General features: G+C 50.8%; 1 protein-coding gene across 8 annotated transcripts in view; it reads left to right on the top strand.

The window, feature by feature from the left end:
* The window catches only part of APLP2 (amyloid beta precursor like protein 2), a 429108-nt gene that overhangs the window by 209844 nt on the left and 199414 nt on the right, over nucleotides 1-19850 (top strand). For all 8 annotated transcript variants that reach the window (XM_069614142.1, XM_069614144.1, XM_069614143.1 and 5 more), the window contains one exon: nucleotides 10188-10318. In XM_069614142.1, the coding sequence (XP_069470243.1) occupies nucleotides 10188-10318 (131 nt within the window). The remainder of the gene's footprint in view (nucleotides 1-10187; nucleotides 10319-19850) is intronic.

Below are 19850 nucleotides of genomic sequence, written 5' to 3'. Positions count from 1 at the left end.
TCTCAAGCCCACCATGCAGCCACTTGCTGACTACATCCAGGGCTGCCTGTAAGCGCTAGAAGCCCCCCCAACAGGGTCCTCTCAAGCCCACCGTGCAGCCACTCGCTGACTACATCCAGGGCTGCCTGTAAGCGCTAGAAGCCCCCCCCCCAACAGGGTCCTCTCAAGCCCGCCATGCAGCCACTCACTGACTACATCCAGGGCTGCCTGTAAGCGCTAGAAGCCCCCCAACAGGGTCCTCTCAAGCCCACCATGCAGCCACTCACTGACTACATCCAGGGCTGCCTGCAAGCGCTAGAAGCCCACCCTCCACAGTTCCTCTCAAGCCCACCATGCAGCCACTCACTGACTACATACAGGGCTGCCTGCAAGCGCTAGAAGCCCCCCACAGGGTCCTCTGAAGCCCGCCTTGCAGCCACTCACTGACTACATCCAGGGCTGCCTGCAAGCGCTAGAAGCGCCCCCTCCACCCAACAGGGTCCTCTCAAGCCCACCATGCAGCCACTCACTGACTACATCCAGGGCTGCCTGCAAGCGCTAGAAGCGCCCCCCCCAACAGGGTCCTCAAGGCCACCATGCAGCCACTCACTGACTACATCCAGGGCTCCCTGCAAGCGCTAGAAGCCCCCCCCCCCCCACAGGGTCCTCTGAAGCCCACCATGCAGCCACTCACTGACTACATGCAGGGCTGCACCGGCGCTAGAAGCCCTCCACATGGTCCTCTCAAGCCCACCATGCAGCCACTCACTGACTACATCCAGGGCTGCCTGCAAGCGCTAGAAGCGCCCGCCCCCCAACAGGGTCCGCTCAAGCCCACCATGCAGCCACTCACTGACTACATCCAGGGCTGCCTGCATGCGATAGAAGCCCCCCACAGGGTCTGCTTGTTGGCAGGAGTGTGAAGCCTTTTCTGAGCAGCCCTTCTACACTTTGTCTACTCCAAGTCCTGATCTGTGCAAATAACCCCCCCCACCCTCCGCCTCCCGAGGCGAGTATGCCCCCCTCGGAGTCGGTCAGTTCCTCCTTTTGCCACTTTGTCACCTGAAGTCTAGTCGGGGGCTAATTGGCCGAGTTCAGGGAACATGCAGAAATCAGTTACTCTTGAAACCACAGATGGAGGACTGGGGGTGAGGCCCGTACTGGGGCCCGAGGTGGAGGACTGGGGGTGAGGCTCGACCTCTAAAGCGACCCATTTGGAAAGTCCTGCTTACATGTATTCCTAATCTACCATTGCTTTCTGTCGCGGCCCTGTGAATGCTCCTGAATGCCATTGGAGGGTGCATGGTGGGCCGCCATCTGATCCAGGAATCCCCCTCCCTTCGGTTTAGTTTCAAGGCCGCTGTCCTGACCAGGACCCTTCTGGCCATCTCGAGTTGGCGAAGCCTGCCAACTGCACCCACCTTCCTTTCGGGCCGCCATGGGAGACCGACCCGCTGTCTCTATACTCGCAGACTGCAGCGCCCCCTCGGAGCCCACATTACCGTGCAGCAGCTATGGCCGTCTCCAGTGGTGCTTCGCTTGGCCCGTCAGAGGGGTGGGGGCTTGCCACTGCCTTACTAATGCTGCCTTGGCACTCTCCTCTTCTGGCCACAATGCTTTCTTCTGGCTGTTACCAAGTTCGAGCGCATTTGCTGTCGCCAGCTTGGAAAGAAATCCATTCCTTAACGTGAAACGGGTTTAACCCTTAATGGGAGCAAAAAAGGGCATTCTGTCTGAGCAATAACCAGTCGTTCGTTGAACAAGCTATGCGTGTATAATGACCCTAGCAAAACCGTTTCAGTTGCAACGTCGAATATATATAAAGTTAATCGTGCATGTTGCTTTGTTTTAGCGTGCCCCCACCCTGCAAGCCCCGCAGGCGAATTAACGAGAGTTGCAGCCACATACGTGCAAACTCCCCAAGCAGGCAGCAATAGTACCACAAGCATCTGGCTGCAATCCTAAGAGGCAGGAGGAAGAGTGGCAGCCAAAGCCCTATGAGCCTCCCAAGTGGAGTGAGCAGAGGGCAGTGGCACCCAGAGCACGAGGCCTTTGAGTTGGCTCAAGGAGACCAAGGACTAACCCCCTCATGCAGCACCTAGGAGCCACCCACACCCAGTTGCTCTGGAACCCCTCCAACGTCCTAGAAATATTGACGTAACAAATTCCCAGCTTGTCTCTAAGCCACAGACGGCACCGGGATCACCACTGCCCAAATGACTGTTCATGTATTCTCTAGGCTCTGCAGACACCTGCTGCCCCTGACCCGAGAGGACAAAGCCCCCAATGTCTGTGGGGCACCACTCCAGCCCCATAGGGAAGGAGACTAGGATGGCAGATCCTAAGGGAGGCAGGGTCTGGAAGCCCTCGCCTGGCTCTAGCTGCTTTCCTCCAGTGTTCTTATCTTGGTAGACGATCACAGGCAGTTCCTAGACTGAGTTATTAGATCGGAGCCTTGGGCTCTGGACTGGCAGTGGTGACCGCACCTGTGCCACACCGTGACTCCCTCGTAGCTGCCAGACACTCCTTGCTATGATATGGCATTCATGACGCGCCTGTACACAAGTGTTTCTAGGCGCGGCAAGATAAGGAGCCGGAAACAGAGGGAGGACAAAATAACGATCTTACTAGGCCTTGTGTCATTCAGATTGCGCAAGTGGAGGGGGGGCTCTCTCACTGGTAGCGCACCACTCCTGAAATGTGGCCAGGCAGTCTGGTATGAGAGAAGAGGTTGCTGAGGGGAAATCCTGAAAGGGAGCTGGATGTCATCTGCATACCACAGTCGGAGCAGAAAGTAGCAATGCAGTGGGTACGAGGTGCAGGGAGAAAAGTTACACCCCCGGGGAACACCACAATTAGTGAGACATGGAAGAGAGGAAAGACCAAAGTTGGACCCAAGAGGGCCGTCACTGAGAAGGGACGTCGCCAGGCCAGGGCATGATCAGCGATACCCAGGTTATCGGAGGCGATGGAGCAGGATGGAATGGTTGACTGTAGTGAAAGCAGAAAAATGGTTGACTAGATCGGGACAGAAGGAAGGTTAGAATCCAGGTTGGAGAGCAGGTCTTCACGGGTGTTCAGGAGAACAGTTTCTGTGCTTCTGGCAGCTCTGAAGCCAGACTAGTGGTTGTGGAGACAACCAACGGATTCAGTGTGAAGATTAAGCTGGGAGATGGCCAGCTTTTCTAAGTGTTTGCCCAGGAAAGGAGTGGTGGAGGCAGGGCGATGGGTAGACGGAGAGGAAGGATCGGCCAAGGGCTTCTTTAGAAGGTGCTGCACAAGGGAGTGCTTAAGGAGTGAGGGGAAGGTTCCAGTGGCAAAGGAGTGATTGCACAAATCGGCCAAGGCTGGAGCAAGGGTGTCGATGTGGTCCTTGATGGTTCTGTATGGACAGGGGAGAACCTGCTTAGATGAGACTTTCATAAATCGGACTTGTCTAGAAACATTGTTGGGGGTGAACAAGGGAAAGTAAGAGAAAGGAGGCGGCGGATGACTCTCAGGCCAGGAGTGGAGTCTGAGGTGGACCTGGGTTTTAGTGATGAAATGAGAAGCCTAGGCTGGGCAGAGGGCCTGGAGGGAACAGGAGATGTAGAGACTGCATCAGGATTGGCTAGTTCGTTGCAGATTTTGAAAGTTTGGCCAAGTATATGCTGTAGAGATGCGGGCTTGGATGTGAGCTCTTCTTGGCGAGGACAGACTCTTTATTGCCATTGGAGTAGGCGGCAGGCCAGTTTGTCAGGGGCTACGCCTGATGACCTCCATTTCCTCTCAGCCACCCTGCACTTGCGTTTGAGGGTGACGAGGTTGGAGTTGTACCAAGAGTTGCACTTGGATTTGGTCTTCCAAGAGGATCCTCGTGGCGGGGGCAAGGACATGAATAGTGTCAGAGATGGAAAGGTGAAGGTTAGATGGGGCTGTGTTCAGGGTGCGAGTCAACCAAAGGTGCAGAAGGAGGAAAGTAGCCGCAAAAACCTGGGCTGACAAACGCTTCATGGGTCGAATGACTGAGAAGGTAGGTGGCAATGCTGGAGTTGGTTTGGCTGGAGGGGTAGAGAGGTGGGAGGAAAGGAGAAAGTGATCACTCCAGGAGAGAGGAGTGGTGAGAGGGTTGGAGAGGGGAGTTCTGAGGAGATCAGAACAGCCAGGTTGTGCCCTGCAGAGTGATTTAGGACAGAGGGAAGAATAGTTGCAGCGGTTGCGAAAGAGTCCCGAAGAAGGGCAAGTAGCATCCAGGTGGATGTTCAGGTCTCCAATGAGAAGTTGTGATGTAGAGGCGAGGAGGAGAGGACAGCCCACTCGGAGAGGAAGAGGGCGACCTGGCCAGGCGGCCTGTAGATGGTGGCCACAGTGAGAAAGGCCAGGACAGATAGCCTGCAGACCCGGCATTCAAAGGAGTAGTAGTCCCGCATAGGAATGATGGGAAGCGGGGTTCCACTCTGGGAAGATCAAGGCTACACCCCCACTGGGACGGTTGGTTCTGGGTTCAGAGAGGATCTTGTAGCCATCAGGAAGGAGTGTGTTAAAGCGTGTGACAGAGCTGGCTGTGAACCAAGTCTCTGACCCGAGTACATCCGAGTCAAGCTCTTCCAGTAGACGACAGATGTCCGAGGAGTGTTTGACAGCTGAGCGAGAGTTGAGAGTAGCAATGGTGGAGCAGGTTGCCCCCTATGAAGGACTTCTGTGGGGGGGTGGGGTCACAGGTCAGAGGTACGCCATGTGGAAGTGTTGGAGGGGCCAGAGGATGTGTGGGGGGTGAAGAGGACAGGCAGTGAAGATAGGGGGGGTGCTGGGGAGCAGGCAGGCATGGTGGGAACACTGGGGGTCGGGGGGAGACCCAGGAGGAGGGGCACACAGTGGACGGGACGATGGACAGAAAAACGGATGCAAGGCATAGACAACAGCACATTAGAGAACTTGGAGAAGGATGCAAATGTAAGGAACAAGATACAGAGCACAGTTGGGGACCTGGAAGGCAAGGAGGAATATGGACCAACAAAGCACCGGGCGCTGCCGGGGACCCAGGAGGACGGCACCTACAACCGTGGAGAAACAAAACCGTCAAGAACCGTAAAATTAACAAAGGAACCTAGCAGTAAAGAATGAACACAGCAGGAATGCAGGCAATTCAAGTAAGCCAACAACTGCGGAGAAACAAAACGTCAAAACCGTGCACTATAGCCCAGGGTTGGGAGCTAAGAAAGAGTGAAGGGAATTTGAGCATCTAAGGTGCGAGGGAGCTCGGCGATAGAGAAGGGAGTGGTGCGTGCAGCCAAGTAGAGGGAGCGCACGCGGCCTAGGATGTGAGCACACGTAGGCAGGGGCAAGAGTGAGCATGTGGGGGGGGAGGGTGCGAGGACCCGGTGCGGGGAAATGGCGCATGCCCAAGAGGGAGAATGGGCACCGGGTTTGGGGGGGGGGTTGCGAGGAGCGTAGTAAGCTAGCTCTCGCAGCACCTTCTTACCTTGCAGCAGACAGGGTGAGGTCGTCTGCACTCACTGGCTACACCATTAACCCCTTTGCCGCCAAACACCTGCGTCGCTGAACACTGCAGCCTGGTCTTGCGAGGGCTTTTCTGCAAAGGGTTCGTACCTCGGTTCTTATAGGCACGGATGCGTGGACATAGCCAAGCATGCTACATGTAATCGGGCAGCGTCTCTTGCACACCCGTGTCGTTCAACACTGCGGCCTTGTCTTGCGAGGGCTTTTGCACTGCTTATGTTGAATTGTTTTATGGACAGAATACATACACAGACCTAGACTCTGCTACGACGTAAGCCGACCTAAATCTTCCCCAATCCAAACCCTGAGCACCAAGAGCCAAGGCTTCCAGCCACATGGTCATGTGGCACACATGCTTTGGGTGCAGTGTGCTTGCTGTGCGGCTGCATAGTCCTCAGTGGTGTGAAGCTGAAGCTCTGCCTCCACTTTTGTGCAACACTGCCACTTGGTGGACATCTGAGCAAGTAACATGCACCGATACCTGACGGAGCCGTCCTTTGTGAACAAAATGGACATTCGGGTGGTGTTTGCCTTTCCTGTTCACGGAGGAAACCCCTGGCAGGGGCCGAATACTCCACTCCTTGCCAGCCTCGGCTTGCTCTGAATGCGTGGTGCCAAGTGGGGCAATATCTGTTCAACCATAGTCATTCCTGAGTAATCGGACCATGAGAGTCTTCGCTCCATCAGCCTCAGCAGATCCAATCCCTATAACATGCGGTGTTCCACAAGGGTCTTGTGTGTCACCCACCCTCTACAATGTCTTCACGAAGCCTCTCTTTGATGAAATGGATCATCTGGGTATCGCCTACACTAACTACGCAGACGATACCCAGATCCTCCTCCCGCTCTCAGGAGACTACGCCAAGGACCTGGCCCTAGTGAACAGGATCTATAGCATCGTTCAGGCATGGATGGCCACACACGGCCTATGCCTGAACGATGATAAAACTGAGCTTATCATCCTGGGCACCACTACCTATATATCCAAACTCAGCCCCGATTACGACAACTTCATTATTGATGGGAACAACATAAAAGTAGCTCATGAAGTAAAAACCTTAGGATTCTACCTAGACGCCACCATGAACTTTACCAAACAAGTTAACTCTCTGGCTTCTGCCACCGCATATACATGCAAACTTATCAGAGCGAGCAAACAATTCCTCTCCACAGATAGTTGCATTACACTTGCCAGAGCCTTGATACTGTCCAAATTAGACTATTGTAATGGACTTTACATTGGAGCTAATAAACAGACCATCCACAAAATTCAAGTGCTCCAGAATAATGCCTTGAGAGCAGCACTCAAGATTAATATAAACGAGCATATATCCTCGACAAGAAGAGAATACAAATGGCTCGCCACCATAGACAAAATTCATCTCAAAATCGCTTCCCTCACCCACAAATGTATCAACAACAAAGCTCCACCTTACCTCATGGATAGATTACGCAAAAGGACTTCTTCCAGACCTACCAGAATAGCCAACGCAAACTGCCTCCAAGTCCCGCGTTTCAAACTTGCCACTATAGGAGGAAATAGCTTCCCGGTCAAGGCTGCGCAGTTATGGAACTCCCTCCCGCATGATGTCAGAGAACCTCAGCCTTTCGCAAAATTTAGACAAAACCTCACTAGGTGGCTGAGAGCCAACGACAGCTAACTAGTCCACTTGTCACATTGTACATTACTGTATATAACTATATATTACGTGAACAGGAGCATGCTCCTCGCTCCCCTGTCCTGATCTCTCCTTGCTCCCCTGTCCTTGATCTCTCCCCAACGACAGCTAACTAGTCCACTTGTCACATTGTACATTACTGTATATAACTTTATATTACGCGAACAGGAGCATGCTCCTTGCTCCCCTGTCCTTGATCTCCCCTTGTTCATATCTGCTTGCTGTAATATTGCTGATGTCTATGTCTACACTTCCTGCCTTTTCCTGTACTTGCAATTAGCCGAGCATATCTGTAACCAAGCTCAGCGCATCTCTGCACCTTCATCTGATTTCTATGTACCTGTAACCAAGTTGAGCATATCCTTGTCTGTTTGCGCCCTGATACTCCAGGGTTTGGCGCGCTATACAAATAATAAACTAAACTAAACTAAACTAATAATAAACTAAACTAAACCAACACAACGGGAAAGGTTTATGAAGCACAACTTGAAGATAAATCCAAGTTTGGACCGTTGTGAGACCAAGATAGCTCGGAGGGTTTTGTCTTCATATGGCATGGCACTGCTTTACTCCAAAGAATAGTACACGAATGGCAGACTGCATTGAATTGTACTGCTAATGTAATCGCTTAGTCCTGAAGAGCTTTAGCATCCATGCAGGGATGAGTCTGGTGGGCAGGGCTTGTTTGGAGGACCTGGGGGTGGAGGTGGCATGGCTGTGAAGGGAAAGGGGTGCACCACAGAGATGCCAGGGAAGCTTGAAGTCCCTGCTACAGCCTACCCACCTCTGGCTGGAGACTCCGCTTTTTGGACGGTGCCTCACTCTGGAGAAGGCTTTGAGCTCCCGGGCAGCAGTGCTAACTGATCTCCCACCAGTTTTCGCTCCTCTGCTGCTGCTGCATCTAGCAGCGCACAGGTCGGGTTCCGTTGTCTTTTTGGAGCCAATATTCATTTTTTTGTTACAGTTGAAAGGCGCGTTGCTTAAGTGAAGGTTTGCCACTGGCCACAAGCCCGTCCTGTGTTGCATTACGAGCTGCCCGGCTGCCTGGTGTGCCCACCTTGTCCTGCGGTTCTGCTAGCTGCATCGTTTGCCATGCTGTTTAAGGGGTTCGTTGCTTGGGTATTTGCGCGGTCTCCTCGGAAGCTGGGGGTTCCCTTTGAAGGTTTCGTCACGCTGGCAGTTGGAGGAAGGAGGGTGGTTTTGCAGACTTCCCAAGCGGTGGGGCTGCCGAGTGTGGCCCTGCAGCAGCTTTGCCGCCTTTCCCGGGCAGATGTGATGGGCTACGCTTCCACAGCACCACAGCACCGCTTCTGCTTTCTCGTATGATGTAGTCCAATGTCGACTTGAAATGCAGTTTAGCATCTAGACGCAGCGAGCTACCCCCACTCGCCAGCACGCCCCGGACTCCACCTTCTAAATATCCCCTTTGTGTTCAGTGTCCGGCATTATTACGCATTGTACGGCAGCCCAGAGGGTGCAATCTTAACTTAATGCGTACGGGCCAGCAGGTCCTTCCCTGCATCGTTTCCTTGCCTTTCCCTGACATTTGGGAAAAGTGGCACTTGGTATTGAAACAGGAAGTGCTCTTAAAAGCCGAAGCTGTACACGACTGATCCCATCCACAGGCTTCAACCTAGCACTAATGCTACGGGATGGAAATAAAAGGCATTATTTCACACTGGTGCATCCGGACACCCACCCTGAAATCGCAGTGCTAGTTCACACGTGCACCCAGACGCCCACCCTGAAATCGCAGTGCTAGTTCACACGGTGTATCCAGACGCCCATCCTGAAATCGCAGCGCTAGTTCACACGGTGCATCCAGACGCCCATCCTGAAATCGCAGCGCTAGTTCACACCAGTGCATACAGACATACATCGCAGTGATAGTTCGCACTGGTACATCCAGACACCCATCCTGAAATCGCAGTGCTAGTTCACACGTGCATCCAGACACCATCCTGAAATCACAGTGCTAGTTCACACGGTGCATCCACCCATCCTGAAATCGCAGTGCTAGTTCACACGTGCATCCAGACACCATCCTGAAATCGCAGTGCTAGTTCACACGTGCATCCAGACACCATCCTGAAATCGCAGTGCTAGTTCACACGTGCATCCAGACACCATCCTGAAATCGCAGTGCTAGTTCACACGTGCATCCAGACACCATCCTGAAATCGCAGTGCTAGTTCACACGTGCATCCAGACACCATCCTGAAATCGCAGTGCTAGTTCACACGTGCATCCAGACACCATCCTGAAATCGCAGTGCTAGTTCACACGTGCATCCAGACACCATCCTGAAATCGCAGTGCTAGTTCACACCAGTGCATACAGACCTACATCGCAGTGATAGTTCGCACTGGTGCATCCAGACACCCACCCTGAAATCGCAGTGCTAGTTCACACCAGTGCATCAGGACGCCCATCCTGAAATCGCAGTGTTAGTTCACACGGTGCATCCAGACACCATTCTGAAATCGCAGTGCTAGTTCACACGGTGCATCCAGACGCCCATCCTGAAATCGCAGTGCTAGTTCACACCAGTGCATACAGACACCATCCTGAAATTGCTGTGCTAGTTCCGAGTTGCACAGTTGTTTTCCAACAAAATCTAATTTATTGTAGGGTTTTCTTGGTGCAGAATGTTGTGTAGTGATGTGGTACACAATGCACTATTTCTAACATCTTTCTGCCGTGTAGTGTGGGTGGAGGGGCAAGTGATGAGGATGGAAGGTAATGTATGGAGGCCCTGCCTGTTTTCTGGCTTGATTTTCTGTGACTGCTTGAGGTGCGTCTGCTTCAGAATTCTGAGTGCAATGTGAATAGGAGGCCCAGAATGTGTTGCTTTGCCTTGGGGGCGTTGCGTTTGTGGTGCCGTGTGGCAGGTAGGCGATGAGCCGGTGTGCACCTTTTCACAAATGGTCTTTCAGGTCTACTTCTGCCTTTCAGACTTGGTGCATGCTGTTTTTCTTCTCTTTGGTCCACTATTAAGGATGCATAACATGTTTCCGTTTCCTTTTCCAGTTCTCCCCACCCCTCAGCCCAAGGACGACGTGGATGTCTATTTTGAAACCCCTGCCGATGATGGCGAGCATGCTCGCTTCCAGAAGGCCAAGGAGCAGCTGGAGGTCCGCCACCGCAGCCGCATGGACCGGGTGAGCTGACTTGTTGCATTGCGCAGTCCCTGCAACCTCCGCCTTCCCTCTAATGCAAGTAAAGCAAAGCCCCACTGACTGTTGGCTTTGATACCCTCCCGGGTACTGAGGCCCCTTCGAGTAGTGTGCACAAATGGGGACTTGGTACACTTACATCTCTCAAATGTACAAGCGCTACAGCTCTGTGTAAAAATAGTGGCACCCTGCCTCAGACTAACACATTAAGCCACCCAGAAAACGCATTTGACCCAATTTAATTTTGAGCTGCAGCTTTCTCTGTTAATTTCTTTAATTTCTTGGACCTGTTCCATTGATGTGATAGTGTTTTGTTTAAGAGCAAGTTCTTGATGTGAAAGTTTGACTGCGGGCATGGAATTGCATGTCAGGAAATGTTTTCCAGCTTTGACCACTGAGCTGGGCCACTCTCTGAACCTGCTAACCTGAACCAGGTCCCGCACTGTACTTTCCCAGGAAAGTAGAGGCGTTACCTGGGAAAGGGCCTTTCTATATATGCTGTTGTCGGACCAGAGGATGAAGGCACCCACTCCTACACGTGTCCTCATAAAAATGCAAAAGTAAAGACAACACACCCCATCAGGGAAGGAGACCAAGAGATTAGTTGCAATGATGAGTTTCATATAATATATTTGAAAAAAATGCCAGCAAAGAACTGTGCTGCCTGAGAGCACGTGCCAAAAATTACATGAGGGTACATTATAAGAACCAATTTCGTCATGGATGAGATATATATCCAAAATCACAATGCTGATTGGAGTGGCTGTATGGTACAGCCTGCTCTATAGGGCATGCAAGGTGCTAATTGGCCACTGCTTCCCAGTCTGTCTTGGTGCACGTGGGTCAGCTGGGCTGATCTCCGCGGTGAAGGTCAGGGTACATCAATCAATACATACAATACTAAATGTCTAAGCTAGTACAATCAAACCCACCCTGGAGCAGGAGCTCCATCGACGCTGCAGGAGCAGTGCCCCAGATGCAGAGGAGAAGCAGGAGCTTCCTCTGTCCACTAGGTAAGCCCGCAAGCTTATCCGAAGTATCGCCGACCTCCTGCATTTAATCTCCAAAATGCGGCTAAATGTGCGCATTTAAAAGCACACCACTCGAAATTGATCCAATCTTGATAAGAAAACGCCATGCACCGCTCGCTGCTTATTTTTGCAAGCCCTGAGCCACTGAAGCACGAGGACGCCTGCTTCAAGATGGCCGCCGGGATGCAGTAGGCACCCATCTTCCCCTCTCTACACCCATCCGGAGGCTCACCCCCTGCCATTGGCTAACCGGGCTAGAAAGTGCCCAATCAGCCGCCGGCAGGCGAAAGCCGGCCCCCTTCAGGAAGGCCACCGAGAGAAGGCTGAAACCTGTCCTAAGCCTGTCACCAGCCGTTCGCCAGCCGTCGCTAGACTCGTATCGCCCAGCACTCGAATATTGCAGTATTAGGAGCTCCAGGACCTGCCCTACCCCTCTTGAACACCAGGCGAGCACCCTGCTTCCTGGCCCCACTTCCCTGTCATCAACAAGGTAAGTGCTGCTATTACGAAGCGCATGTCCAACAAACTTTACCTACATCTTATCTGCACCCTTCAAGCATACTGGAACGTTATCCCGTCTGTCCTCTGACTCTGTGCCTCAATACATGTCTCACTGTAAGCTTTCATGATATTCAAAGCTTGATCCCACTGTGTCTCCTCTGTTCCCATTGCCGTATTCTGCATTTACTGTGCCACCTCTTGTCTCCAGGCATGACTTTGAACTGTGCCCAGATGCACGCCACTCAATATGTGTGCTCTCTTAATATGTAGCCCCATTCTCAGCTGCATTGATGCATTCTAGTTAATGTGAGACCTAAAGTGCCTGTGAGTTGCATTATACCCTTTGGTCGCCTCCTGACCGCATTTGAAGTGTTGCACCTTATGCCTAGGCCTTTCTGCCTCCATTGCTAAACTTTAATCTAGGTGACCCCTATTTATGCATTAGATTGTTGTGCCTTTCTGCCTTTCACTGATAAATCGAATCTAGGTGTCCCCATTTATGCACTTGACTGGTGTGCCGCTCTGCCCTCATTGCTAAATCGAATCCTGGTGACCCCTATTTATGCATTAGATTGCAGTGCCCACCGGGCTTTCTCCCTCCTACGCAGGTTACTAGGACGACCATCATGTACATTAGTGCTCTCCTTCCACTTTACTACATGCTAGCTTTATGACTTGCCCAAGTCACGCAGCTACATACGGTAACCACCTTACCACTCCATCCTAAACCTGATCATCCCTCTCTGTCTAGCTTCCCTACGACTTATGGTGTCGCTCAGAATGAGCCCGGCAGCCTTTGCTGGAGGACAGATCAACCAATACCTTAATGACCCTGCACTCTGGCTAGAACACTTAAGAAACCTACACCCAACCAACCTTGCCCCTTCCTTCTTAGAAATAAGAGACTAGGCACCAGATTTCGCCTACGTCACTCCCGTAACAATGTCTCGAAGCAAACATTACTACCTCCACTTGGTTCACCGCCTATCATTACCACTTGCAAATCCACAACTACAGAGGTTAAACTGCCCATGTTTAAGGGTGCCCTTATTAACGCCAGATCCCTCACTGCACATGCACTAGACATAGCTGACCTTATCACCACATCTGACCTTGACTTCCTAGCTATATCCGAAACCTGGCTTCATGCTGCTTCTGGCCCATTACTAGCGCTGGCTCTACCGCCTGACTACGGCATCACACGATGTGACCGCCCCACTACCCACTCTAGAGGTGGGGGTGTAGCCTTCATCCACAAAAATGCGCTTGACCTAAGAGTGATACCTGATGCCAAACTGGCATCTGCTGAGCTGCTGTCAGTCAAATTAGCACTCGCCCCCAATCAAACGGCCACTGTGCACCTCATTTACAGACCTCCGGGTCCGGCACTGTCCTTTGCCAGTGAAATCTCCACCCTCCTTCTGGACAATACTAAAAACAAATCACAAACTATCGTCCTAGGCGACCTTAACTTAGGTCTTGGAGACCTAAAGGATCCTGTGGCAACTGACGTGGAGAACATACTAACTGATCTTGGCCTCACTTTGTACATCCAAGAACCTACCCATATCAAAGGTAGAATACTTGATTGGTTAGCTGGCTCCAATTGCAACATTAAGGTTCTTAGCAACACCCCTTGTTTATGGTCTGACCACCACGTCCTAACCTTTAACATTGAAGCATCCACACGCATCTCGACTCCAATAGCCCCAGCACTCCCGACTAGAAGCAAAAAAGATATAACTAAGGAGAAACTCCTCCCGCTGCTACTCCCAGCTCTTGATGCAGCCATCAACACCTGCCCTGACCCTACGTCCTTAGCAGACATGTACAACCAAACTATGCTAACGGCTATTGACTCCATAGCACCTATCAAACTTAGGAAGGCCAAATTACAAGCTCACCTTAACTCATGGTTCACCCCACAGTTAAGAACTCTCCGCAAAGCGAAACGCTGTGCTGAAAATCGATGGAAAAGCCATCCCTCTGACGAGCACAAAGATGGTTTCCTTCTTGCCTCACTCTCCTATAAAGATGCTATCATCACTGCAAAAAAGGAATCCCTCAACAACCGCATTATGCAAGCTGACTCGAACACTAAGGAACTTTTCAAAATCTTAAAAGAGCTTGAAACTCCAGTCGCCCCCCCCGACACCTGCTTGAAAGACAGCAAATGGTGTGCCAACATCCAAGCAGCCTTACTAAAGAATTTCCTCACTACAAATGAAAATTAAAGATAAACAGGACAACCTGAAGCGCAATAACCGTGCTCTCTCCCCTGCCAAGGCACCCACTCTAGTCACTACTAACACCACACCATTTACATTCTCACCGCTCGCCGTCGTCGAGGTAAACATAATTCTCAGAATTAAACCCTCCAACTGCCAAGGTGATCCATGCCCAGCCCCTATTATCAAGGACTCGGCGCATGAGTTGGCCCCATTCATCACTGCCTTCATTAGCTCGTCATTCAAAACTGGTATTGTCCCAGATAACCTGAAGGATGCTTGGGTGATCCCTTTGCTCAAAAAACCTTCCCTCGACCCAAGCATTCCTACTAATTTCCGACCCATCACAACAGTACCATTTCTGCTTAAGATTGTAGACCGTGCTGCGTACCTTCAGATTCAAAACTACCTGGAATCCAATAACATGCTAGGTCTACGACAATCTGGATTCCGCCCCAGACACGGGACGGAGACTGCGTTAATAGACCTCAAAACCCAAATCGAAGTCCTAAAGGATCAGGGTAAGCTAGCAATGCTACTACTTCTCGACCTCTCGGCCGCTTTTGATTTGGTTAATCACCAGATCCTTTGCAAGCACCTCCACACCGCTGCCAACTTCTCATCCTCCGCTGCAGCATGGATCAAATCCTTTTTGAGCAACAGATCCATGAGAGTCTTTGCCCCATCCGCAGCTGCCGACCCTTCCCCAATTCACTGCGGCGTACCTCAGGGCTCTTGTGTGTCACCCACACTCTATAACATCTTCACAAAACCACTCTTTGATGTGCTTGACTATCTGGGTGTCTCCTACACTAATTATGCGGATGACACCCAGATACTCATCCCCATTACTGGTGATTATCTGGCTGACACCAAGGTCCTTAATGATGTCTACCTGGTTATACAAGCCTGGATGGCCCAACACCAGCTATGCCTCAACGATGATAAGACAGAGCTTCTCATTTTGGGCACTGCACAACGCCTGAGCAGACTTGAACCTGCATACCAATCTTTCACTATAGATGGCAATAGCATTTGAGTTTCAAAAGACACTAAAACATTAGGGTTCTACCTTGACGCTACGCTATCATTAACCCGACAAACGAATGCTGTCAGATCTGCGTCAGCATACACATGCAAACTCATTGCAGCCTGCAGACCTTTCCTTACCACCTCCAACAGTGTCACACTAGCAAGAACCCTCATCATGGCTAAAATTGACTACTGCAGTGCTCTCTACCTAGGCACTAGTCAAGAGAACTTAAATAAACTCCAAACTACCCAACACAATGCCATTCGTGCCGCCTTAAACATCACTCGTAACCACCATATCTCAGAAACCAGATCAAAGTTAAAGTGGTCAAGCAAAGAATCTCACTCAAAGCACTCGCCATTACGCACAAATGTCTGGCCAACAAGGCCCCCATCTATCTCGGAAGTCGACTGTCGCGACACTCGACCTCCCGTCCACTAAGAACTGCCCAGTCCCATTGCTTAGCAATCCCTAGATTTAAACTGCAAAAAGCAGGAGGTTCAAGCTTCCCGGTCCTAGCGTCCAAGCTCTGGAATTCTCTCCCTGTTACTATCGGAGCGGAAGAGTCTTTTCACACTTTCAAAGCCAATACCAGATCCTGGCTTTTCGACCTGCCTTAAGTCCCACACAGCGCCTCTGTCTTACTCTCTCTGACCTGCTGACTGTTTACGTGTACTTAATGTCCTGTTCATATCATGTAATGTCATTCCTCTGTAAATTCATGCATCGTGACTCCTGTATCTATGCATTTCTGTAACCTTACAAATTGCGCCCTGATGCCCCCGGGCCTGCGGGTTATAAATAAAACAAATACAAATACAAACAGGAACTGATAATATAAGAATGGGCAACATTAGATCATTGCATGAATGGGGGTACTTGGAGACCATGGCCTAATATATTGCCTTACGACCTCGACATTCCGGGCTTCCTTGATACCAGGGTCTCGCTCCCAGGTGTCCCCCCCCCCCCCCCCCCCAGGTTTTCATCTACTGTTTACTTTCCCTGGTGTCTCATGATACGAACAGACGTGTTGCTTTTGGGAGAATCTACTGCTGTACAGGATTAGGGTTGTGCTGGGTGTTCTGGAATGGTCGATGAAAGGGATTTGGGGGGGGGGGTTGGGGCTAGTGGACCCTGGCCTGGTGGGGTGGGCGTTGAGAAGGTACAGGCAGTTTAGAGACGGATGGGCACTTGTGCTGGCGCCTGTTTCGGTCTCCTGCTTGGCTGTGAGCACATTCTGTAGAAGATATTAAACCTTTGCAACAGTAAATGGCTGGACTTCCATGAGAACAAGGCTTGCACAGAGTGAATCGGGGCTGGCAGTTGCTTGGGAGGGGGCGGGGGGGGCACTGTGAGCTGCAGAAGGATGATTTCTTTGGGGCCTGGTAACAAGACTGGGTCTGGGCTAATACAAGATGGCGTCTCCTTGTCAGAGCATACACTGTCATTTGTGCAACTGGTTATCTCGTGCCGATGAGTGCTGTGGGGGCGTCTCCTACTTTGCCCATATGTAGTTTATTTACTGTGATTGCTACGAGGGCGGGGTTAGGATCATCTCCTTCCCAACAAGTGCAGGAAGGTCAAAGGACAAGGTGAAAAATGTGCACCCTGGCCATTTGGATTATATGCAGTACTCTAAAGCATTATGCTGTAAAATGCAAAAGTGCATGCTTGGAAAAACTAAAAACCTGTTAGAATAATTTCTTATGCTTGTCAATCTGCTTAGAATAGCATGCTGTGCAGATACGACATCTAGTGGTAATCGCAGATTAGTGCATCTTGTTTTCGAAGTACAAAAAGGGACTGGGCGTGTCTGTGACACTATCCCTATTGTGACGTGTAGTGGACCCATGACCCTCCCACGTGGAGGTCCCCACCATACTTTCCGGTCACGTAATGCGTAGTGTGCCATGGAGATATTGCTATCATATTATGCAGACTACATTCAAGCTTTTGGCAAAGCTTTCTTTTCCACTGTTGACCTATACAGTCTGTAGACTTCCCCCTGGCTTCTCGATGACTGGCTGCAGCCTTCACCCTTTGGCCTTTCACAGTAGGAGTCATATTCTCGACATTCTTCAATGGAGAATGCCTTTTCTTGTCCTTCCCCATACTTTCCCTTGTCTGGCTGCTCTTTTCTTTAGATTTAATGATGCAGAGGACTCCATTAAAATATTTTTCCTGTAACGGGAATTTCCCTTTGAGGGACACATCAAGAGTGTAATAACTGTTTATCCTCTGACCATGACGAACAGCGTTGCAAGGCCTGTCGACTCCTTAAGCCTAAAATGCTTAAAGAACGGCACACTAAGAGATGTGCAGCCTACGCTATGCAGGCCAAATCATTTCTCCCACTGGCGCATTGGACGAACAATCCAGTATCCACGGCTCCAGTATACTTCAGGTACCCAAAAAGGATCCAACCATGCACCCTGTATTAGTTATACATCCTGCAAACAAGTACGTCAAGCCGCAAAGTTTAGGGATGACCACTCTGCAGGAGGTAATTCCACTGCTTAAGCACAGGGATTACATGGCAACCTTGGAAATTAAAGTTGCATACTTTCATATTTCAATGTTGCTTGCGCACAGAAAATAGAGGTTCAAATAGGAGACACTATCAATTCAAGGTCCTTCTCTTCGGCATTGCCTCTGCACTATGGGTTTCTACAAAGGTTCTGGCAGTGGCAACAGCTCACTTGCACAGACCTTCCGGTGTACCCTTTTTTTTAGATGGCTGGCTTAGAACAGGAGGCACACATCAGGTGTGTCTAGAGAACAGCCAAAATACTGTAGACCTACTCTTCCAGCTTTTGTTCTCAATCAATGAACAAATCAAGCCTTGTCCCCAGGCAAGTAAAACAATTTCTGGGAGCTCTAGTTCAGACTGCCCCCCCTGCCCCCCAACCGAGAGGGTCCAAAACATGTTCCAAATCCCTCAATAGGTAGCCACTCAGATAATGTATGGAAAGCCATGCGGCGGTTAGGAATGATGACTTTGTGCATCTTTCTGGTGCCACATGCCCGTCTGCACATGGGTCCAATGCAAGAGTGGCTCTTGAGCAAATGGGTGTCAAGCAAGTGGTCAGTGGAACAATGTAGTGGTTGTCTCAAAAGTCCTTATCCTTTCACTGGAGTGGTGGACAAGAGAAAACCTTACCAAAGGGAAATCATTTACCACCCCCGCCTAAAGGCCACTCGCCTCACCACAGGCTCATATGTCTAGATGGGGAGCACACCTCCACCAGACGGCGAACGGCATGTGGACACAATCTGTGGCAAACAAACGTATCAACCTGTTGGAACTTCTAGCGGTGTTCAAAGGCCCAAGGTTTCCAACAACTGCCTTGCCCCTACAAAATGGGGACACTACACCCATGCCTTCAAACTCTCAACTTGGTACCTTGGCTCTTGCGGTCATAGAGTTCAGACATCTTCAGCTGCCTCAAAGATGTAGGGACATTCTTAGAAGCACCGAAAAACCAAGTACTAGACACTGTTATTTCAATAAATGGTAACGCTTTGTCATTTGGTGTGGTATTCGTAACATCAACACAATGGACTGTTGGCCCACAGTCTTTTAAGATAACTTACCTCTTAGACTCGACTAGTTTTTAACTCGCCAAAGGTCCACTTTGCCACCCTCTTAAAAAAGCCATCTGCTGACCCCTTCTGCCCCGCTAACTATAGCCTTATCTCTACTACCCCCTTCCTGGGTGAAATGTTGGGGAAGTTGTTCCTGCCCCAACTGACCCTCCACACTGATCTTTTTGGTTGCCTCCATGACCACCAATCTGGATTCCAGGCATCCATAGGCACAAAACTGCTCTACTGTACACCTGTGAAACCATGCTCACAAATCTGGACACCTCACTTGCTGTTTTCATTCTCCTCGAGCTCTCCTCTTCCTTTGACGTGGTCAACTGTTCCATCCTCATAAAACGACTGACATCCTCTGCATCACTGACCTCTTTCCACACTAACCCCCTTCCCAGCAGCAAATTGGCCCTTTCTCCACCACCACCCTCTCTCTGTGACGTCCCCCATGGCTCTATCCTATTGCCATGGCTCTTCAATATCTTTCTCGCCCCTCTTGCTCATCTGATCTCCTCCTTTCATTTCCAGTGTTATGCCGCTGAAACTTCCATCTTCCTCCTCTCTCATCCCTGACTGTCTGCCATTCAGGCATGGTGTGCAGAAAATGATTCCTCTCAAAACCAGTAAGAGGGAGATCCTCCTCATCGGGACACCTTTCCCTCCCCTCTGGCCACCCTCTATGCTCACCATCTTGTGAGGCCAAAAACCTGTGTCTCTGCTCTCTTCTTCACCCCTCACATCATGGACCTTACAAAGAAGTCCCAGTTCTAGCTCCACCTCCTCACAGGCATTCTTCCTTTTCTCACCTTCCCCCCAGAAGCTCAATGTGTCAGAGCTCTGGTTCTCTTCAGGCTGGACTACTCCAACAGTCTTATCCGCCCTTCCTCCCTTCACTCCCTCCACCTTCAGGCTGGACTACTGCAACAGTCTTATCCGCCCTTCCTCCCTTCACTCCCTCCACCTTCAGGCTGGACTACTGCAACAGTCTGATTTCCCCCCCCCCTTCCTCCCTTCACCTAACCCAGAATAGGGCTGCAAGACTTATCCTTGGCCTTAAGCCAAGGGACCGTATCTCTCAAGCCCTAAAATCTCTCCACTGGCTCCGGGTGGCTACAAGGATCAAA

This window comes from Ambystoma mexicanum, chromosome 9 (assembly GCF_040938575.1).
Source record: "Ambystoma mexicanum isolate Mex_15411 chromosome 9, UKY_AmexF1_1, whole genome shotgun sequence".
Classification (NCBI taxonomy): domain Eukaryota; kingdom Metazoa; phylum Chordata; class Amphibia; order Caudata; family Ambystomatidae; genus Ambystoma; species Ambystoma mexicanum.
This window is presented reverse-complemented; position numbering and strand designations above follow the sequence as displayed.